This window comes from Chanos chanos, chromosome 10 (genome assembly GCF_902362185.1).
Source record: "Chanos chanos chromosome 10, fChaCha1.1, whole genome shotgun sequence".
In the NCBI taxonomy this organism is placed as follows: Eukaryota; Metazoa; Chordata; class Actinopteri; order Gonorynchiformes; family Chanidae; genus Chanos; species Chanos chanos.
This window is the reverse complement of record NC_044504.1, coordinates 23,973,450-23,997,513: the sequence shown is the minus strand read 5'-3', so window position 1 is coordinate 23,997,513 and position 24,064 is coordinate 23,973,450. Positions and strand designations below refer to the sequence as shown.

The window sequence follows — 24,064 nt, the reverse complement described above, 5'->3', positions numbered from 1 at the left end:
TAGTATTCTAGATCTCCCCAATACACATGCATTACACATTCTTAACTGTTTCAGTCTAAAGAAGTAGGTGGTTTGTGGTGGATGTGTTGAAGAAAAACACAAGATTGTCTTTCCTGGGTGCTATGTCAACATATCAACACTGGTTGACTACTACAAAATGATATTTTCAAAGACAGAGAAATAAACTGATGAAATGCTTGGTAATGGAAATGCTTGGTAATGATCTAGGCAGAGACACACTAAGTTAAGGTGAAGCACATTGTATTGGGGGCATTAGACCGAGTTAATGAGCTCTCAGGTGACACTTGGGTCCTTTAAGGTTAAGCTATATAGAAAGAGCGAGGTGCCTTTCTCACTGGCAGCATAACATACATGTTTCTCTTGAGGGATACTGCAGGAGATGACAAATGAACTATAAGTTCAATTCTGCAAATGGAAATATTGTGTCCGAGTAAATGTCAGCACTGCTGAAGGGCGGGCTGTTTTGGTATAGCTGAGCAACTGCAATGCTGCTTTCTGTATAATGAATTTTTTCATCCTCTTTTTCCAGTGCACCCCACCCCCAGTTCTCTCTTTCAGTCTTTCTCTGTCGCGTTTTAACCTCTCTCTCTTCATCTTTCCCTGGAGATAGACTGTCTAAGTAAATTTTCATTTTTCTGTTTGAATTCTCAAGTCGTATTGCCTTGAGGTTGGCAGTAAGTCATTTATTGCTTTTGCCGGTATGAGGGTGAACAAAGGTTGTTGCTTTTGCAGAGCTTGCCTTGTGAAGTCTCAAGATGATTCTTATATTATACCTCATGGAACCTTTGTGTCCCAGGCCTGCAGATACTTGCCATTTTAAAATGTCCTTTCTTTCTGTTCTGATGAGCAGAAAGTGGTCTATGTTGGCATTAAAATTTACACGTTTATTTGCCAGTCATTCAAATGGTTAGAGTCACATCCAGTAAACAATATCCAGGTCACAAAATATATGTAATTAACTCTTTATATACTTGTGTTACTTTATGAGCAGTTTATCATATTACATTTTTAGAGATGATGTGGCTCTATTGCTGGGTGTTCTCCATGTGTCTGTGATTTCCTTTTTATAACATAAGTAGTCTTGGAAGTATAGTACAGAGAATATTATTTGTGGCAGTGCCACAGAAATTATTTCCAGTAAAACTGTTCAGAAAGTACAATTACTGTAGCACTCTAATTAGGGACTTTTAATACCAAAAAACCGGACGCAGCGTTTTTGTGTTACGGACAAACGCATTTCAGAATGCTTCCAAGTGATAGCCTAATGCGTTTTAAAATCCAGCCCCAACAGCTGTAGCTGACAAAATCTGGGCCTTAAGGTCGTGTCCCACAATGTTGCTGTCCTCATCTGAATCATTAATTTAATAAAATGAACAAGCTAAATGTTTGATTGAGTGTTGTCTCCTTCGTGGAAACAACCCGCAGTTTATTTTTAGTTACTCATAACCAAGAGGCTGGTTGATACTGAGGAATAAAAGGGTCGATTAATGATTGCATCCAGCAATATGATTCTACTTACAGTCTTCAGAATCACATCTGTTCGGCATTACTACCTTACTGGTTTAAAAACAGGACTAATGTGTATTCATATTCTGTCAAAATTAGGTCGAGCAAGCAGAAGTCTTATAATCATTCTAATGTGCCTAGCAACATAATGAACCTGTATAGCACCATTATGAGAAGAATCTGACCTAATAAAATAGCCGGGGGTATTGGAAACGTTCATCATGTTCGGAGACTGAGAGGCATTAGGACCTGCAGGCTTAGGAGCTTATCGGTGTAAATGCGCCATGACTGGGTGGACTTGGCCAAAACGGAATGTACTTAACCCGCAAGCTGTTCGTGTCTGTGAGTTCAGGATCCTAAAACTCAAGTAATATTAAAGCACATTATCAAAGGTAGGTTCCAAAAACGTAGAACTATACCGAGGACTTGGAGGGGCCAAGGGCAGTTGTCGTTGGTCCATTTGTATTTGTAAAATAGTTGGTAATCGCAAAGTTTCAGCTCCTCTGGTCTGGTCTGGACTCATTGCAGCAGAGAAGCCAAATCAAGATGGAGTGCGGTTGGAAACCAGATGAACAAGGACTTCAACAGATTTTACAACTTCTCAAGGAGTCTCAGTCACCTGATACAACCACACAAAGATCCGTCCAACAAGTATCCTTTTACCCTTCGACAAATGAGAGATGTTAACCCTGCATTACTTGCATTTTCCAGGGTGTTGTGCCTGTTGGCTGGCTAGCCTGTCGGCTGGCTAGCTAACTGTACTTGCCTGTCTCATAACGTTAACTAGGATGGCTATCTACTAAATTTCTGTGTAAGATAAGATTCTGTTTTTTATTCACGATTGTTGTTTATCTCTAAACGATTTGCGCTAACGACATATCTATGTAGAATGCCAGCCGTAGCTGCTTATCGGTGAATGTGATTGCGTGTCATGACTGTGTAGGTGAGGCTAACATTAGGTTAGCTACCGACTGTCTAAGCACTAGCACGAGTGTAAAAGACAGGCATACAAATCAAAAGGCCAGTTTGTCAACAAAGCTAATCTTTACCTGCATTTCTGATCTTTCGCCAGACTTTCTCAAAAGTTATTTGCTGTACCGTTAATATGTCATCAGTTAGTTTACAGATGTGTCGGTACACTTGTTATATCTACTTCACCTTTATTAGTAGTAGTAGTATTGGTATTAGTATTATTAGTGTTGTTATTGTTGTTGTTAGTGATGTTGTCCTTGTTGTTGCTTGCGAATAATAAACTAAATCTATTATGTTTTAATCTATTCTGACAACATCGGAATATTCTAGACTTCTTCAGACAAAGAAATTACAGTAAATGTGACTGCAAGCCACTACAATGAATACTGTTGTTTTCTTAAAGACTGTGACGATGTAGTCAGTGTGTTCAAATGACATTATGTCTATAGCAATTATCCGTTAATTGTACGATAGAGCAGTCGGCGGTAGTACACATTTGAAGGTCACTCCTGATGTGTTTGATGTTTCTTCGGAGGATGCTGCTGATTCTTTTTATTGTTTAGTTTAAAATGGCGTGGTTTAGTGGCAGAGATTATAATAATACATAAGTTATTGGTTATTTCAGTCAGTTTGTTTTCTGTTGATTTGTAGTGTGTTTTTAATTTACCGAAAATGTAACTTCTGTCTCGAAAATGCTAGTTTCTGTGTGATGTTCTGCACGACAATGTGCTTGAAGTGACAGACAGATGCTTCCTGAGGATTGGTGTGTTTGTCTCCATGATCCTTTGTTTCACTGACTTTTTTAAGTCATGCATTTCAAATCCGTCTTATGGATATGACTATGGGGCGTTTTCGGGTGTGCCGTTTGTCCTTTATTAAGATGTGCTGACCGCGGCTTCATATTTGGTAAACGAGTAATGCTTTGATGTGGTCTGCCATCCACCTGTTATAAAGGAATGTGACTTAGGCTTTGTGATGTGATGCCCAGCAGTGGTCAGCACAAAGAAATGCAATGTTACCTAGTGCCTTGCAGCTGCTTCCATTGTCTGCTTTTGGTTTTAACAGAGGCCTGTCCTTAACCAGTTCCTCCTCAGAAACTTGAACAGCTCAATCAATTTCCAGACTTCAACAACTATTTGATATTTGTCTTGACAAAGTTAAAATCTGAAGGTACGCTGGTATTTCTTTCCCTCTCTTCTGTGCATTTCCATGCTTTTCATTATAAAGTTATACCTGTTAATGTGCACAGAAGTACTTTTGACACATTTTTAAAATGCATGGTAGATATATCTTGCACATTATATGTGTTGCATGGGTAGCCTGGGATTCTCAGCATTCTACACGTAATTCATGTACATCGTTTACTTAGCCTACATAGTATCACTGTAATTTATATGGAGAAGTGTCAGCTTTCATGATATGGTATGATCCGACTGACATTACTCTGACTCTATGTGGACAGTAGATCGAGATTCCCTCTCCCTATGGAGGTCAGAGGCTGTTGAGGAATATAGGTAATCCTATTGGAAATCCACGATAACCCGATCTCTCACTTTAAGAGGAAATGGTTGTCAATTAATGTGAAGCTGCATTGTTTGCACATGTTATGTCCAGGATGGTTTGCAAATAGACAACATGAATAAAGCTGTCATTCAGACCGGGGTTTTACAATAGTGTACGCTGGTCTCACATGATAACCTTGATGTAATTTTTGCACTCTCGTGTTAAGCCAAGAGTGTGATTTCTGACAAAAGGTTTTCTTTCTGTGATATTACACCCATGTCTTTTTGCAGTATTTATATGAAAGAATCACAGGGAAAGCAATGTCATCTGTCATTTTTGACAGTAATGTCTGTGATGTCAACAAAAATCTAATAAGCTGTGAACCTAGTTCGTGCAGTTGGAAAGCAAGAAATTGACTTTGTTGGTGGTATTTTTTGGCCTGAAAGAGCATACCTCTGTTTGAAGGTGCATTGACTAGATACAGATAGGATAAATTTGGGCTGAAAATGAGCCAGAAATTAATATCGCAATGTCATTTGAGTGGTAGAGCAAACTGCACTGTAGCACAGATCACCAGTAGTGCAATAGTTGAACTGTTCTACCAGCCAGCTTCCCGCTGGATTTTCTTAAGGGGAAAAAGAAGTCAACTTTAAAACACTGATTTGGTGAATGGAGGAGCTATCATTGTATCTTATTGTAGCTGTTATCGTCAAAAGTCGATGTCGGAAAATGATTTTTCAAAATGAACAAGTTAGAATAAACAGCGATTTGATACATCAAAAAACACGGACTGCTCTGTTGCATAGCCTTGAATGGTAATGCAATTTTTGTGTGAAAATGCATTTGCTCTGAATGCTTTATGTAACCTAATTTCCAGCTGACCTGAATCCACAGGCCCTTCAGGGCATGTTGGAGTGCAAAAGGAATTGCTACGAAATACAAAAAAAAAAATCTGGTGGTTTTGTGTTATGTTCCAGGGTTGACCACTGTTGCTGAGATGAAATACCCTTTTTCAGTCTTGACTGAGCGTGCTCTATGGTGTGTAGTATGGTGATGAAGATGATAGTCAGAGTAAATGAAAGAAAAACATTCCAAAGGCAAAGCGTCACACAAAATGCATGTTAGAGATTTGCCTAGTCATGCTCTTCCATGAAGTTGTTGACTTTCGGAGTACACCTCTTTTTTTGGAGGAGGATGTTTTTTTTACTCCTTTTCCCTGTCCATGAACTCAAACCTCTCTGTTCTTTCTTTTCTCACATGACACTCTCTCTTGTGCCCTCTCTCTCTCTCTCTCTCTCTCTCTCTCTGTCTCTGTCTGTCTGTTTGTCTGTCTCTCTCTTTCTCTCTTTCTCCCCGACAGATGAACCCACTCGTTCTCTAAGCGGGCTTATTCTGAAGAACAATGTGAAGGCTCACTACCAGAGTTTCCCCAATGGAGTTTCTGACTTCATCAAGAATGAGTGTCTTCAGAACATTGGAGACTCCTCACCCTTAATTAGAGCCACTGTGGGTAAGCACTCCTTTGTTGCTGGGCTTTGATTGCATCTGTGTAGATGTCTGGTAGTGTCAGGTTACTCATAAAAAGTCAGGAGATGTTTCAGTGATCATAGTGAAATAATGCCAGTTCAGAGGAGAGAGAGCGATGGTTCTGAGGGCTTACAGGGATGTCATGACACTACTCAGTAGTGCCTGCTTGAGGTTTTTTTTTGTGTTGAGTGGTCGTCTACACGGGCATAATTTTGTCAGCGTGCACTGAGATCAGTTTGACTTCGTCACCCAAAAAAACAGACTTGAATTCATCATGTTTATTTGTAGAGAACAGTTAGAGACAAAAATTACTCTGTTTGGGACTCATTCTGATGGAATGTGTCTCTCTCTTTTTTTTTTATTTTTATTTTGCTGAATAGCTTCCTACAATGTTGTTTTCATCTCTTCAATTCTATGACACTGCAAAGGATGTTTTTTTTTTTTTTTAGGATTTTTAGTTTATATATTTTTTGCGTACAAAGGAGCTGGTCTGTGGTAAGGTATCTGTCTGAACGTCCGAGGAGTATTGTGGACTTTGCTTAGCAGGGCTGCAGTATAGACATGAGCAGTAATGTTTTCATCTCTCTGTTTATCTGGGTTAGCCTGCAGTTTGGGCTGCTGTGTCGCCATGGTTACTGAACATCCTGGCTGACTGGTGTAGGGAAAAGAGTGTTTCTCCTAGGCTTCTCATGATTTGTGTGATCTGAAGGAACACCACCAACCTGTTGTTTTACATATATATCAAACAGTGCAAACCCGTTTGTCTTTTCTCGCTCAGGTATTCTCATCACTACTATAGCCTCTAAAGGAGAGCTGCAGAACTGGCCAGAGCTACTGCCTAAACTCTGTCTTCTCCTGGACTCAGAGGACTACAACACCTGCGAGGTAACAAACTCTCTCTCTCTTTTTCTTTACCTCTGTGTGGTGTGTGTAGGTGTATATACGCCCAGATCTCTCTGACTACCTTGATATGTGATTGGCAATTATGTTGCCATAATCAGTCTGGGGATCCCCTTATACGTGTTATCAGACATAGTTCTGCACACACACAATAACACACAAGATGCTGACCCTGTAACAGATGTAACAGTCCTCTTCCATCTCCCTCTTTGTCTCTCTCTCTCTCTCGACTCAAACACACACGAATTGCTCTTGTGAGCAGCTACAGATCATGTAGCTCCAGACACGTCTGTACGAACACACCTTTACACCCTCCAACCGTCTGCATGACTTCTCAAGTATTATGGTTTTAAAACTGATTTCTGTTGTGGATGCAGTATTCTGAGGCTAGATTTCTCGACTGCTTGTTTGCAGATTTGCTGAGTTTTTGTGTTAAGTTAGCTTTGACCTGTGTGAGTTAACCTAGAGCTTCGCCACATTCCTGCACACTGTCGCATTATGGGTAAAAGCTGTCTTGCAACAAGCACCCAAAATAGCCCTATCCCATGGCGCTTTGCAGTCTCTGGAGGGTGTCCAGCAGCAGTAAATAAAAGTCTATCAGTCTGTGTGTGTGTGTGTGTGTGTGCGTGCATGCGGACGCTGATTGGTGGCACCGTAAAGAAGGAAAAGCTTTAGTACAGAGATGTTTGCAGAGAGCTCTGTGTGCTGAAGAAAGTGAACAAGATGTACAGGAATTGTATGTGTGTGTTTCTTTTTTTTTTTCTTTTACTGATGATATATGCGCTGCTCAGGAAACGAAAACATATCTGTGCTTACGTATTCATACTCTCCCACACACACACGCACGCACACACACACACACACACTGGCATAGAATGCACAGAATTGCATAAGTAGCTTAATAGTAGTTCTGAAACACTCTTGTCATCTAATTACGAGGTTCGTTTAAGTCACATTATAACATTGGTAATAACTGTTCGTGTGTGTTTTACTGTACCTTAAGGCAGGTTCTAAAGGTCCAGAAGCTTGCTGGTTTATGATGTCTAACAATTGAGGTCTTAGAATGAAGACAACACATACCTGTTTTGCAAGTAAAAATAAATGAATGAAATTCTGCGAGGCGAGGGCAAAAAGCAGCCGGACCCTCGCTCTCCAGGATGGGATGTGAGGAACGCTGACTGAAGGGCATGACCTCCCCCCTGGGATATAATGAGACTCAGACTCCGCTGTTTATACGCTTAAACCACTCACTGACACTGTCTAATTTTACACATACTCCGGTTCACTTCAGCTAGGCACCCTCATACCTGTGAGAAAAAGGTCACACGCTCGTTGTTCAGATAGCATACACAACGAGGTCATGTGCATTCCCTGTGTCAAACACACACAGACACATGCCCATGTTTCATTCTATCATGGGACACTGCCTCTTACCGTGTATGTTTGTATGGGGAGCTAGGTCTTTATGGAGCTTGCTCAGCAGGCCAGGTTTGGCTCAGATATTTTCTGCGGTTGTGAGTCCGAGTTGAGATCATGCCACAGGACAGTGTTTTTATAGAGATTACAGAACCATGTTTGCAGTCTTCAGCACACAGGCCTAAATATTCTCTGCCTGAGTGTTCAATAAAAATGAGAGTGCAGAGTATGTGTATTTGTTGCATTGAGGACTGGCTGTGTGAGACAGTAGGTTACAACAGAGGGCTAGAAAAACATTAGGTTACACAGAGGGCGAAATCAGAGAACTAGACCCTGAATTTTTGACGGAGTTAGTGAGTGAAAAAAATTTTCTTTTTTTAGTAGTTCCTACAAAATCAAATGCATGTTCAGTGGTTGAAGCTGGTCTGTTTATGCAGATCTTGTGTGCAGGAATAAAACTGTCCATCTTTCCCTGAAGTGTTGGCTTAATATGGTTGAAGGTGGTATTTATCTGTGTGTGTGTGTATAGCATGTGAGTCATTGTGCATGCATACTTGCCGTAGCAGATGAGAGTGGCAGTTGTCCTAATGGGATAGAGTACTGCTCTTTTGCATGTAGTGACTAAACACCGTTAGGTAGGTGCCTATAGCTGTGTGTAAAAGCCCCTGTTAGCTTTCTAATGCTAACGCCAGGCTCTGCATGGAGTTATAAAAGCCGGGTGGCAGGTGTGAGACTCCAGACATTTCTAGAATGTTGCTGATGACTTTATTTAGCTCTGGTGGGAGCAGTTTTACAGTCACAGGGGTGATGGAGGGTTTGAACCGGGGCGTGTTTGCATCGAACCGATCGTATGTTGGCGAGGTGACGTTGAGTTTTATCGTCTGCATTGTGCCCTTCCTTCTTCCCAGAGGTATTGCCTGAGAAAGACACACCCAAAGTCCAACATAAGCTCTTCTAAACTCTACAGAGTATGTCAACAAACTCCGTACAGAGATCAACAGATATTTTTTATTAGCCTTTTATTGCCCAAGGTTGGTGATGATTTGCCTGATATATTCTCTTGTAAACAACCTGAAACCAAGTGATATTTTTGGAAATGATTGTCTATATTTTCACAGGCTGGGACATCTGTCATTACGGAGCGGTGGTCTTGTACAGAGTTATGAGAATGTCATGAATTCAGTAGTTTTGGCAAAATTGTTTATGTTTCAAGGATGAACTTTGCATCAAGTGATGTAGACTTTTTGGATAAATATTTGTTATTTTTTGCCTGAATAAGCCTCATGTAGCCATAATAAAATAGCCACCATTTACTGGTGAGAAGAGGCTACCTGGGTATTACTGTCCTGTGTATCCAAAACACATATTTAAGTTCCATTGGCTGTGACTTTAATCTTTTCATAATCACAGTAAAGGAACACATGCATATATTTTCAGATGGGCCTCATGAACTGTATACTAGTGCCTTATTATCAGAAATGAATCTTCGTTGAGGCAGTGAAATATGTCCATTTTTCTGAAATCCATGTCTTGTTGATGTGTCTGATCCATAATCCCATGGCCCAAATTAACTGCATTTTTATACTTAGCGTATTTTGATCCAAAAGCCATTTTGATCCAAAAGCTGTGCATCAGGCTCTGGCAGATTATCCGCCATATCCCAATATTTAAAATGTGCAGAATTTGTAATTTCCCATAGCAATGATTATCGTTTTGACCTTGAGGACTCAGACGCTGCCTCCCTCCCGTTTCCATTCTCTTACTCAAAGCACGCACAGGCTTCCCAAGCCAGCTGTCGTTGACGACGGAAACAGTTGCCATGGTGACAGTCATCCCAGACAGCTTCTGTTGCCGCGGCGCCCTTTGTTAAAGCCCTGTTTGGAATCCTCATGTGTGAGATGTCTTGGAGCTCAGAATTCTGGATGCATTCTGCTCATTCTGTCGTTCTGTTTTAGAGAAGCCTTGAGAGCCGTATTTGGTCCCTATTAGCACATCAGTTCCGAGCTTGAGCTTTAGAAACCATATTGCAGCAGCATAGAGTTCATAAAAAATTCTCCTCAAATTCATTTTTTTCTGAAACAAAAATGAAAGAGAAGAAATGAGTCTAAGGTCAACATACGCATCCAGCAGTAGACCCCAGTCTAGCTCTGACCAGACTTTCAGACCGCTTGTTAAGTGAATATAGTGTATGTAATATACTGTTCCATGCCAAAAATAACTCTCTTATTGCTGTTTTTGCACACCAGAATGCTTTTATTTGTCAGTAACTACATTAGGCTTAAATTAATTTGTCCTTACAATTCAGCTTTACTTTGAATGTCCCTTTTATACCATCCTAAACAGTAGAGACTGGACATTCTGTTTCTGTGGATCTGACATGGGTTTAATGTCTGAGGGGCTTGTATGAGGCGATGTGAGATGCATGTTTAGGAGACTGAGAGTAGACCATTGGGCTGAGAGAAATGTAGCTGATTTGAGATTCTGAGATTTCATTACTCATACCAGCAAACATTTGACTGCCTAAATGTTAATAGTCTGCTTGCATGTGTCACTTTGCAGTCTGTCATTGGTTTACTGAAATGGATGTCCAGTTTATGTGGTGGAGGACCTGGTCATGCTTGTTTTTGCTGGGGTTAGACAGATGTGGTTAAATGTAGATTAATGATGAACAGAGAGGATGAAAGCTTAAGGGATTTCTTTTAGCTTTTTATTACATTGTCTTCTACTGTGTTTGAGATCTCAGGTTTCCACAGTTGTCAGCACTTGAAAAAATATGCAGCAAGACAACACTTAAGCATAAGGGCCTGTGTGTTGTCTCGGATGAGGAGGTGATGTGGGTTTGTATGGGTTCTAGTTTATTATCACAGATAATGTCAAGTTATGGAAGCAGTAGAGAGTCATCAGTCAGTTAAGCGCAAACATAGTCCATTATGGATTGACCTTAGTCTTTCTTTTACACCTCTGTTTATCAGTTTCTCTCCTCGAGTATATTTTTTATAACGTAGCCAAGCCTCAGACAAGTCTAATGCCAGTGTGATAATGCGCAGCGGAATCAGGAGTGGAATAAAAAGATGCTGTCAGTAGTATATTGTGCTTTAAGACAGTGGGATCTTTTTCAGATTGTGACTAATGGAGCCTTCGCACACCTTTTTCAACTGACTGGACAGGTTTGGTTTCATCAGTCCTACTCTCACGCACGTGCTGCCCCCTATGTTCAGCATCTGTTTATTACACCGGTGTTTCAGTCTGACTTCTCTCTTTTGACTAACAAAATCTCACAGCTTTTTCCAAACTGGAGATAGTCCTACATCTGTGTTTCAAAGCTTCCATGTATTTCCTGAGATAATCTGAAGTCTCTTTATCCGAAGCATTGTTTCTCAGAGGCATCTCCAGCCAATTTTGGCATGTGATTGCTATTTTTGTGCTGGATTTGGAGTGTACTCTTAATTTTGTCTCTGTCTCTCAGGGGGCGTTTGGGGCTCTTCAGAAGATCTGCGAGGACTCTGCGGAGATCCTGGACAGTGACATGCTGGATCGGCCTCTCAATGTCATGATCCCCAAATTTCTGCAGTTCTTTAAGCACAGCAGCCCCAAAATCAGGTCAGATTACCAGTCCTCCTGACTGCAGCTCTACGACACGGAGCTCACGTGTAATTACCTTCCAGATGAGGTTCATAAAGCACTGTCTGGTTGTGGGGAGCTAAACTAATAGGGCTCCCAAAGCCCCGTGTACCAAAACCAAGCCTCGAAACGGAGAGGCTCTGAGGTGGAATGTACAGCCATTAGAGGTCCTCGACTGTACAAGGGGGAGGAATTACTGTGAAACAGATCTTATTGCAGCTGGGGGAAAAAACACGTTCAGATGTTTACTTCTGTGATTATAATTGTTAATTTGTTGTAGGCAGTGGCAGTCAGAATTGTGAGTCTAAATTGAACCAGCCCAGTGAATGTGCTCTTGTGTGCTGTAGGTCTCATGCTATCGCCTGTGTGAACCAGTTCATCATCAGCAGGACTCAAGCACTGATGCTACACATAGACCCTTTCATTGAGGTACCTGCGCTTTCCACTCTCAGTGACTAAATGAGCTCTACCCCACATCTGCACAAATACAACAAAGTCATGTTCACCATGGACCCGTAACAATGACAGTGATTGTTGATGTTTTCTTTCTGATCCAAAGCCTGCCTTTGAGAATGCAAATTCTCAGACACCTACACAAGTTCTAAGCTGTAGCGCTTACCTGAAACAAAAAACTAAAAACCAAAAGAATTTCTACATTCCTTTTCAGCATTTGGGAATAAAGCCACACAGCAGTTTATGCCTGTGGGAAATTCAATTCACCATGTAATCCAAAAGATTTCAGTACAAACAAATAAAGTCTCGTTAAATACGGTGTGGAAATGACTCGTCACAGATCTTTGTTCTGAAGCTCTGTCAGGGACAGAGTACTGTGATGGTGTTCTTTGGGTTTTAGAACCTGTTTGCGTTGGCTGGCGATGAAGAACCAGAGGTGAGGAAGAACGTTTGCCGAGCCCTCGTCATGCTCCTGGAGGTCCGAATGGACCGGTTACTGCCTCACATGCATAACATTGTCGAGGTAAGACCACTGTCAGACCTATAACCTTCATCTCTTAAGACTGACCTCCAGCCGTAACGTGTTATTTTTTTTAAATAGCTTTGAAAATTAGCCTGTGCATTAACTGTAGTGAATGCACTGATCTCAAGTTGCTGTTATCCTCCAACGCTTTTGCTCACGGCCGTGAAGTCGTCTCCCTTTACTGCGTGCAGTGTCGGGTCAGAGGGGTGCGAAGCACTTGGTTTGGTCAAAGTGCTGTCAGCATCAGTGTGAATGTAACGAATGGAGAATTTTTTTTTTTTGGCTATCCTTTCATGTAAACCATATCATAAAGATGTCGTTCATTGAAGGCACATAAAAATGACATAATTTCTATGAGAAGTGGTATGCCTGAAAGTTGTAGGCACTGGTCCTGGATTTCAGCTTCATTGCCACAAGCAGGGGAGAAATGTAATTATGGAGCGATTTTGTGGACAGTAGGCCGCTCTTCACGTGACTACAACTTAACATTAATCCCTATTAATTTAGAGAGACTGTCTGATTCCCTGTGGTGTCTTGATAGCATATGAATTGAGAGGTCTTTTATAAATATTCATCCTGCAGACTATCATGTGCATACAAAATGTTTTTGATTTTTTTTTCTCAGCGGTGAATTTATGACAGTACTCTTGGTGTTCGCTTTGAAATGACTACAATTCCCACAACCCGCCTCTCTTTTCCTTTTGTATTAGTACATGCTCCAACGCACACAAGACCAGGACGAGAACGTGGCTCTGGAGGCGTGTGAATTCTGGCTAACGCTCGCAGAACAGCCTGTGTGTAAAGACGTACTGTGTGGACACCTGGCAAAGTGAGTAGACAGACACACACACACACACATACCTGTTTAAACTTTGACATACACAAACTTTGTCATAATGTGTGGACAAGCATGCCTCACACTACATACATACACACACACTTGGCAAACTGAGGACACAGTGCTGTCTATTTCAAAGAAATGCATATTTTGTCTGCTAGGGTTAGATTGATGGTGTTGTTTGCTCTGGTCTATTCAGTATGATATAAATTATATCTTACTTGCTGTTATGAAGTAATCAGGAGTTCCCACTGTGTGTTGTAAAATAATCAGGATTTCTCATTGGCTGTTGTAAAGTAACCTGGTCTTCTCATTGGCTGCTGATGTTCATGGATCTGCCTTTCCCTTCTCAGATTAACCCCTGTTCTGGTCAATGGGATGAAGTACTCTGAGATTGACATCATTCTGCTCAAGGTAAATTTGTACATACACACACATGCACATACCCAGTGAAAAGTGGAGACTCACCATGTGTGTTTGTTCAGGGTGATGTTGAGGAGGACGAGGCCATCCCGGATAACGAGCAGGATATCCGGCCACGCTTCCATCGGTCCCGCACGGTGGCCCAGCAACACGAAGCCGATGGCATCGAGGATGAAGACGAGGATGATGAGGATGATCTGGACGATGATGATACCATCTCAGATTGGAACCTTAGTAAGAGACACAAAAACCACATGTGCTGACACACACACACACTCACACACACACACACGTACGTCCGTACCACCCGAAATGCTTCTGATTGTTTTGTGTGACGTGTCTTTGCAGGGAAGTGTTCTGCAGCAGCATTGGATGTCCTAGCCAATGTGTTCCGTGACGACCTGCTGCTTCACCTTCTCCCCTTGCTGAAAGAGCTGCTCTTTCACCCCGACTGGGTTGTCAAGGAGTCAGGCATACTTGTACTGGGAGCCATTGCAGAGGGTGTGTATTTATCTCTCACACACAAACCCATGCTCACAACATGGCCCTGTGGTATATGCACTCACTGTTTTTTTTTTTTTCAATCATTATTACCATTGGTTTGAGAACATGGCTGGATTTCTTTCTCTTTGTGTGTGCAGGTTGTATGCAGGGTATGATCCCGTACTTGCCTGAGTTGATTCCTCACCTGGTCCAGGGTCTGTCAGATAAGAAGGCTCTGGTTCGGTCCATTGCGTGTTGGACTCTCAGTCGCTATGCTCACTGGGTGGTGAGTCAGCCGCCCGACTCCTACCTCAAACCACTCATGACTGAGCTGCTCAAACGGATCCTGGACAGTAACAAACGCGTGCAAGAGGCTGCATGCAGGTAAACACTCTTTTGTGTGTGTGTGTGTGTGTGTGTGTGTGTGTGTGAGTGTGAGAGTGTGAGAGAGAGGCACACATATAGATCTGATTTTCAGTTTATTATGACATGGTTCTCTCTGTCTCAATCTCACCCTCTCTCTCTTTTTCTTTCCTATTCTCACACTCCTTCTTCCCCCCCTTTACTCTCTGCTTTTTGACTTTCTGCTCTCTCTCTCTCACTCAGTGCCTTTGCTACTCTGGAGGAGGAAGCATGCACTGAGCTGGTGCCATACCTGGCCTATATTCTGGACACATTGGTATTTGCCTTCAGTAAATACCAACACAAGAATCTGCTCATTCTCTACGATGCCATTGGCACACTGGCCGACTCTGTGGGCCATCATCTCAACAAACCGGTACTCACGCACACACAAACACACACACACACACACACACACACACACATGCAAATGTACCCACCAAACAATTTTTGTTTATGCACATGCTAATCCATGCACACACAAAATTGTCTTTAATACATGTATGCAAACATTCTTTCACAGGTACAAACTTAATCATATGGGAACAAAATGAGTATCTCACTTTCTCTCTTGCGCTACACATAAACTTGTAATTACAGTTTCAATGTGTGTGTGTGATTATGTGGTCCCTAGGAATACATACAGATGTTGATGCCTCCGTTGATTCAGAAGTGGAATCAGCTGAAAGACGAGGATAAAGATCTTTTCCCTCTACTGGAGGTGAGGCTGTCAGCCACCCTTTAGTGCTGAGAGTTTAACATGACCCCTGCTGGAAAAACTGAACATTACACCCATTCAGACCCTCACTAACAGCTCTCCCAAACGTTTGATTCATGCGAAAGGAACGAAATGAAACGAGTGTGGTCATTGTCTCAAAATCTTCAAGTGTCTGTTGTGTATTTTGTGTAGCCCCAGTGAAAACAAAACCAAAAAACACTGTGATCCTTACAAGACCAATAGATAATAGTTTGAGTGGAGATGACAGAGTTTGCTGTCCCTTCTCTGCAGTGTTTATCCTCAGTGGCCACAGCACTGCAGAGTGGTTTCCTGCCCTACTGTGAACCTGTCTACCAGCGCTGTGTCAACCTCGTCCAGAAGACTCTGGCACAGGCCATGGTACACACACACACACACCCACACATGCACACACGCGTGTTCATGTAGTTAAATTAGTCTGTGATTCTGTGGTAGGAACAAATATGTCTGTCATCCTTTTTTTTCTTGGTTTCTTATCCTGTCCTCTTTCTGTCTCTTCCTCTCCTTTCTCTCTCTCTCTCTCTCAGCTCCACCACTCCCAGCCAGATCAGTATGAAGCTCCTGATAAAGATTTTATGATTGTTGCTCTGGATCTGCTGAGTGGACTGGCTGAAGGTCTGGGAGGAAACATAGAACAGCTGGTTGCCCGTAGCAATATTCTAACACTTATGTACCAGTGCATGCAGGTAACTTGGAAGATCAGCTCTACAGAGATGTAACACGTTGAAGTTATGTAATATGCTAAAGCTTAGCGTGCAGAATTAGATATCAGAAAACTTAAGCAGATATATTTACAGCTGCTCATTAAGAGACTTTGACTGGCTTCTTCTAAAGACATAAATTGGGGGTGATAATAATTAAAATGCTTCATAGAGCTTTATTTGAATGACAGACTTGTGAACTTATAACAGGAGGTAACAATATGCAGTCAAAGAAATCAGACCAAATGATAATTATATTTCCAACTCATTTTTTTTATGGTGGTGTTAGTATTGTGACACTTTGATGAAGGTCATTTGTGCCTTTTCTCTCTGTTTCAATCGCTACTTCTTCTTTTTTTTTTTTTTTATTCTCTCTCTTTTTCCCCTCTTTCTCATTCTCTCCCTCTGTCTTTGTAAGGATAAAATGCCTGAGGTTCGCCAGAGTTCGTTCGCCCTGTTAGGAGATCTAACCAAAGCTTGTTTCCAGCATGTGAAGCCTTGCATTGGTATGCACACACATTCAGCATCTAAGACAGTCCATGAGTGTACCACATGCAGACATACACACGCCAGAACAAACACTCAAACACATTTTGACTCTTAGTAAATGTGAAGTGTGTGAACCACTGACAGTATGGAGGGTCTGTTTTGCAGTGCTGTGCCTGTGGAAGCTGTGTGAATTTGAATAGTTTCTCTCTGTGTTGCCCATTCTAGCGGATTTCATGCCCATACTGGGCACTAACCTGAATCCAGAGCTGATCTCAGTCTGTAATAATGCTACATGGGCCATTGGTGAAATCTCCATTCAAATGGGTAAATACTTTTAAATTTGCCCTTTGTCTCACTTCAACATTGCCCAGCCTAGCTGGAGCTGCCTTCTGTAATCACTTTTAGATGCTATCTAATTGTGTGTGTTTGTGTGTGTGTGTGTTTTTTTTAGAATATGATATTTAATTAAGGACCAAACAACTTTCCCTCTCTTTCTCCAGGCTCTGAGATGCAGCCCTATGTCTCCATGGTTTTGCACCAACTGGTAGAAATTATAAACAGACCCAACACACCCAAGACCCTGTTGGAGAACACAGGTACCCAAAGAGGGGGTGCCTGAGAGGTCACCCCTAAAAGGGCGGTGTTCCTTACCCCCTAAAACTCTTCCCATGCAAACCCCCCCCCCCAAATCCTCTGCTCTGCAGTGTCTATTAATCTTCATAAGAACTCCAGGCCATGAACCTCACAGGGTTCGCTAATAACTCCGCCCAAACAGCAAACAGTTACCCTGAGGGAGGGAACAGGGCCAGCTCACCCATGTGAAGAGGAGTAGATGATAAATTATTACTGAAGCGTTATCTCATTTGTTATCACACACAGAGTACCTGAAGAGCAAAGCCTGTGAGTGTTCAGGGACTGGGTGTTGACTGAAGTGAATGATTCTGTTGAAGTCAGTGTGAGATCTTTTTAGATAACTTTACATGAATGAAGTATTGACCGTGAGTGAGTCAAGCTGTTAGCGAGTGAAGAGTGCCGAGTCTCAGGGCTTTTTAAGAGTCAAAACTTTTCATTAGCCAAAAATGTTCACTGTCCTAACTTTGAAAAACCTAAATAGATTTTTTTTTTCTTTATTTGAGGAAAACTGCTAATTCATTCTCTAAACATTTTTTGTGGTGATGAGAGAAATGTATAGCACCTATAGCTAGCAACCACTCTTACTCATACAGTCCACTCTTATTGCTATGTACCATTCGTTGTCATAGCTAGAAGTCAATGAGCCAAACTGGCCATTAAAATGGAGCCCTAAATAATGTGGAATAAGGGTGAACTGTAACTTCCCAAACTAACCCCCCGTCCCACCCCCCCCAACCCATCCCCAGAGGAGTCGAGGGAATTTGTAGATGTGTTCCTGTTTGTCAGTTTATTTCTGTTGTTTTAGTTACTGTTTTTAAATGTGAATGCATATTTGCCAATAGATGTTGAATGTTGTTTAGTTAAGGATGGCCAATGTTTGATGCAGGATAGCTGGTTTCATGATGTAACTTGGACCACTGCAGTTACAACAATGATGCCGATAATCATTTTTTGCTATAAGAAAAGCAGCGCTAATCTTTCATAGCCCGGAATGCCCATGCTGGCATTTCCGTGAACAGAGCACTTGCACCATACACATCACCTAAACCATAGACAGGACATAGCGTCTCATTGACCTGTATTGGATAAAAAAAATAAAGAAAGAAACTTAACAAGTTGTGGGTGGGTTTTTAGTTAAGTCCAACCCTACCCACCGTCTCTGTAGCCATGGATCAGCCTATCCTGCACTGAACCCTGTTCTTTAATGAGCCAGTCATCTGCTTTCTGCATGTGTCATGGGATTGTTCATAAATGCCTGTCTTTTTAATGAGAATGTTGCATAGTTTTGTGTCTTTTGAACTCAGGTCTTCTTCCTCTGTGCCTCTTAAGAACCTGGTGGAATCTAGTCCTCTCCATGTAGTGTGCATAGCGTAATCTGTTTTTCTTTAGAAAAAAAAGAAGATTTTTTTTTTTTGCTGAAGGATTAACCTTTTTGTGAGTTTAAGGGAGAGAATCTTAGAAAACAGAAGTAGTAGATTTATGTTCATTCAGCCCATGAAGTATATGCATTCTGAAGGACAGTCTCTCTTATTAAACAAAAATGTGGATTTGCTCTCTAAGGACAACTCTGAACGTGCAATAATGATACATGTTTTTTTTTACCATCTATACTTTCAACATTAAGAATTCATTAATTGCAGTGCAGAACTGGCCAGTGTCCAGTATATTAAGGCATGTTTTCTAAGAATTCTCCCTTAAATGTGATGGAGGTTTTTTTTTTTTTGGTTATTTATTTATTTATTTTTAATTTAGATGGTCATATTTTACATTTCCCCCATAGTCTGGGGCTTGTACAAGCACTAGTGAACTCTTGTGTTTATTCTCATACACAGATTCTGTTGAGTTCTGTTTCTGAGTTGTCTTGTTTGTTTGTTTGTTTGTCTCTTTGTTTGTTTTTCTTTGTTTTCTCCTTCCCTTCCCGTTCATTCGCTCATGTCTTGATTGGCGTTTGGTGCTGTATAACCGTGATTGCGTTACCTTAGCAATAACAATTGGTCGTCTTGGTTACGTTTGTCCTCAAGAGGTGGCACCCATGCTACAGCAGTTTATAAGACCCTGGTGTGTATATTCAATCTTTTATTTCATTCATTTTCCTCTCTTTCTGTCTACTCTTCCTCCTTATCCATCACTCTCTGTCACTGTCTTTTACTGTCTCTCTTTCTCTCTGTCTCTCTCTCTCTCTCTCTGTCTTTCATGACCTTGCTCCAGTTCTCTTAAAGCTCTTTGATTTCAGAGCAGTATCATGTTGACTGGTTGACAGATTCCAGAAAAGTCTAATGAAAGCAAAGTACTTGGACTTGCAGCCATGTTGCTTTTACATACCTTACCCCTTCATATACATCATTCATGAAGAGGTTACTCACCAAAGGAGGGTGTATAAGAGAATTGGGCCTGGTCTTTCTCTCTGTTTTTCTCCCTCTCTCTTTCCCTCTCACTTTCTTTTCTGTTTTGTATAAATAAGTCGTAATCATTGCCAACCATGTGACTAATCCTGTCCCTTTGGATCTTGTTTAATTTGCCTCAGTAGCACCTTCATGTATTCAGTATTGATTTATTTCAGTTTCACTTCTGTTCTTGTCTTTTATTGTCGCTATCTAACAACTAATTGAGTTGCATGGGATAAGACTGTCACATAAGGGCTGGTTCAAGAAAACAGATAAAAAAAAAAAAAAAAAAAAAAGCTTGTCCATAAAATGCTGCAAAAAAGAGCATTTGTCCTTCCATCAAGTTCCAGCTGCATGACTCTGTCCCAGACTTCCCTTAGATAATATCCTTAACCAGAAATTGGCTGAACACAAGGTGCTATAGATGGCTATGTATTTAAATCACTGATATTGGTAAAAAAAAAAAAAAAAAAAATTGAAAGAGCATAGTAAATATCAGTGCTATGTCAACTGCATACAGTGTCTCTGTTGTGAGTAGACATCAGGCCAAATGCACAGTGCGTGTCTGTTATCTACAGAGGTGATCATTTTCTCCCCACAAGAATGTTAGCCATTTATTCCATTTTATAACGTCATTGAAAACAGTGGATTACTAATACTTAAATGAACAGATTAAGATAAATGTGCGACAGCCAGGAGCAATCACTACAAAATACTCTGAGAGGTAAATTTGCATAAAATTCATCAGAATGTTGAAGGAATGGTTAATCATTTTAGAAGTGAATTTCAAAATATTGAATAACCTATCAGAATGTATATGAACACAGAATACAGTTGACTGTAGTATTAATTTAATAAGTAGGTAGAAGTAGAGGTGGGCACCGATATGTAAAAAAAAAAAAAAAAAAGTCAGTTTCATTGCTTGTTTCTGTCCAAAAAAATCAGAATGTTCAATAGTATAGTCTCAATCCCACCAGTTAACTATTGTTGTAACACAAGACTACATTTGCCAAATATTAGTATTGGCTCAGTTTTCTACAAGCTCCCCTGGAGCTGTTATTTCTATAACTGACCAACTGGTCATGTTTCTGTAATGGTTTAGTGTTTCCTTTGGACAGTGGAGGTAATTGCACTGTTTGAGATTTGGATATTAATTTTCCATGACCTTGCTAGTTATGTTGTAATTGTACAGCAGTAGTTCTGGATGTTGAGCCCTAAATATTAATTTTTATAATGTGCATTCAGTTGTTAAGACAGAAGATTTTGCTAAATTGTACCAGAATAACCTGTTGTGCTTTGATGGATCTGTATAATTATATTACATAATATATATATGATTAAAAGTAACCTACATTGAGAAACAGGTACTGTATCTTATCAGTAATATCTAAAAAAGGAATATCGTTGCCCACCACTAGTCTAAAGGTGCTCTGAGGAGGTCAGGTGTTAAATCTGTATGCAATCCAGTGACAAAGGATCTGAATCAATGTGTAAAATGGTGTTTGGCTTTGTGTTTAAAAACAAAAAACACGGGTGGTTCCCTTCGGCAGGTGCACCTCTCTACGCAACATAAGAGACAATGAGGAGAAAGACTCAGCCTTCCGAGGAATCTGCACCATGATCACAGTCAACCCCGGCGGAGTGGTGCAGGTGAGACCTATACTGATTACATGAGTATTGGGTCCTATAAACGGGTGTTAATTATGGAAAAAGAAGATATACTTAAGACATCTGGAAGCCAGTTTGAAAAACTAGTTTTGTAATTTCATGTCTCCTCATCTTTGCTAACCTTATATTTTGTACTCTTACTTCAAGGTAGAGAAACTGACTGTGGTAGAGTTTTAAATGGTACTATTTAATTTCTAACAACGGGAGAAAAATTTCCTTAGATTGCTTCGTGACCTCTTGATTCGCTTTCCTAGCTAAAATGCACAGCAAAGTACAATTCAAAATCCAAATCAGTCACTTCTGAACTAGAGCATGCTCTCTCATTCTGTGAGAAAATGTCATTTCCTGTTAATGGCGAGTAAGATCAGTGAACAGACAGTCCATGAAGCTTGCTTTATAGGTATTTATGGTCTCAGAGATTTTTGAAATATCTGGGTTTTTTGTGACCTTGGTTTTTATAAATCAGTTTTGCTTTTATCGCCCCACTGTTTAGGACTTTATTTTTTTCTGTGATGCTGTGGCATCATGGGTCAATCCAAAAGATGATCTGCGGGACATGTTCTATAAGGTAATTATAAAATTACTTCATTGGGTCAAGAGATGGACTAGATCAGAGTATCTCAACTCCAGTCCTTGGGGTCAAATGGAAAGCACCATCCTGCCCCAGACCTGCGGTAACATAACTGACTATTCTAATCAGTGATGCTGTTGACTGGTAGATGGGTTGAATCAGGTGTGTTTTTGCTGGATCAAAACAGTTAACTGCTGATAAGTGGATCTCGGGACTGGAGTTAAAAAGCAATATTAGATTGTGGAGATATTATCACAATAGATAGGTGTTTTATTTGTTTTCTGTTGGTGTACAGGCAAAAAGATGTGAGTTAAGGAAAAGAGAGAGAGCATCTATTGGTTTTCTCTCCCCAGATCTTACATGGCTTTAAGAACCAGGTTGGAGAGGAGAACTGGAGGCGGTTTTCCGACCAGTTTCCACTGCCACTGAAGGAAAGACTCGCTGCTTTCTATGGAGTTTAGCTGTTCCCACTTCATCAGACCTGTTTTAGTAGGTGAGTTTGTTCCTATAGAAACTGTGATTTTAGGTAAGACTAGAAGTCTCTGAAATTTGGCCCCAATTTTGACTGCGTTCCAACTCTTCATACAGATGCATTTTGTGATTGAGTCTGTGTCCATGCCCTTGGAGTGGTTCAGTTGTGAAGTACAGATGTAAACATGACAAGGATGCTTTGTATTTCTATCTGTCCACACCATGATTTAATTGTGTAAAATTGTTGATATTGCATACATTGGCCAATGGAAAGTTAATGATTTGTATGAGCTTAACAGATCTTCCAGTTAATGTTCTGAGTGTTTAGTACTCCTAGAACAATGCCTGTCATTTAAGAGCCAAAGGGTCTTTTTTTTTGGGTTTTATTCATTTATTTTTTAAACTACACCAGTTAACATCAATGATTTGGCATATTGATCTGTGCAGCCTTTCTCCTGTATCAGGATGCTGACTCTAAGATGTCACTCACTTAATGGAAGCAGAGGTTGTCTTTACACAAGAATATTACAGTTTACCTGTCCACCAAACAGTTTATCTTTATTTAATCTAACTGCTCTCTACTGCTCTGTCTTTCTCTCATTGTAGGTCTTTCTGTATGGGAGATGAATGGGAACCTCTTATGCCCAGGGAACATGTAACCCTTTATTGGGGGGGAAGGGTGGTCTATCTGGGGTGGGGGTTGGCCCCCAAAACCCCTCTGGTTGGGGTGGGAGGGAGGTGTTAGCCATGGCGCTAAACGACAAAAATATGCTGGATAGAGAAAAAACATCAAGCGTCAGGCCAACTAAAGGAGGGAAGAAAACTTTTCACATCACAATCAGATAAACAGACGCAAACATACGGAGAATGCTGTTATTCGTGTTTGTATTTGTCCTTCCAATGTCTAGGACACTAACTAGGAATGGAAATTAGGGGTTAGAGAAGGAAGACATCACCTAGCCTACTTCTGTTAAATTGTTAAGTTGACGTCTAGGGAAAGTGATCAGCAAGGATTTTCCATTCTCAGAGTTCAATGAAGCTTTAAATCCGTGTACGCATCAGCTGGAACATACTACGTGGAGGTATGTGTGGGTGGGTGGGTGGGTCGGTGTGATCTTTAGACAGGATTGTACCATTAGCTAATAAGCATGGGAGGGTAGAGGGCTGGGTAGACTGCATGAAAATGAGGTTTGCGAGAAATTCTTCAACTGTATGTCTACCACACAAAGCTGCTAGTTCATACACAGCAGTAGATGGTAAGGTGAAGTAAATTAAAAACTAAAAACTATTATATTTATAAACCTGCTGTCTAAACAGTAGCTTACCGCTTCTGCATATCCTGACAATGGGGTAAACTGAGTATAAAAAGAAATCATAATGACAGTAATAAACTCATCTCACTGTGTAAAGGAGTGTTTTCCTTTTGTAAACAGAGTTTTAACAGTTGAACAGCGCTACCAGTCTTTGGGTAACAAAACATTCACCTGTTAATCAAACCTGTCTTTTTTTCTTTGTTGTAACTAAAAGTGACTTGTCTTAAAGCGAATGAATTTGAGTCTAGCATGCTTCAGTGGAGACCAGAAAGGTCTACAGAAATGCACTACAGTACAGTGGGATGGTAGAGGGTCAGAGTTTTTCGATTGCCCTTTGCTTAAGAGAAGAAAGATCAGTGACATTGCTTGGATTACATACACTCACTGACTCTTTTGATTCATTTTAGTTTGAAACAGCATAAATTTCATCGCTAACTTCCTGAGGTTATCAGGAGTTCTGAATTATTACTCATTATTTGACTTTCCCCA

The 24,064-nt window shown here is 40.8% G+C and overlaps 1 protein-coding gene across 1 annotated transcript; it reads left to right on the top strand.

Annotated features, from left to right (window-relative positions):
- Nucleotides 1-1,849: 1,849 nt before the first annotated feature.
- On the top strand, nt 1,850-23,318 carry tnpo1 (transportin 1). Its single transcript, XM_030786371.1, has 25 exons — nt 1,850-1,919; nt 2,056-2,178; nt 3,594-3,669; nt 5,363-5,512; nt 6,308-6,414; nt 11,312-11,445; nt 11,814-11,895; nt 12,320-12,442; nt 13,153-13,271; nt 13,634-13,694; nt 13,766-13,937; nt 14,052-14,204; nt 14,345-14,570; nt 14,793-14,964; nt 15,223-15,309; nt 15,598-15,705; nt 15,873-16,031; nt 16,465-16,552; nt 16,761-16,859; nt 17,036-17,131; nt 19,151-19,226; nt 21,103-21,202; nt 21,714-21,788; nt 22,145-22,284; nt 22,869-23,318. The coding sequence occupies exons 2-24, from the start codon at nt 2,074-2,076 to the stop codon at nt 22,250-22,252; spliced, it is 2,676 nt and encodes an 891-aa protein (XP_030642231.1). The 5' UTR covers nt 1,850-1,919; nt 2,056-2,073; the 3' UTR covers nt 22,253-22,284; nt 22,869-23,318.
- Nucleotides 23,319-24,064: the final 746 nt, after the last annotated feature.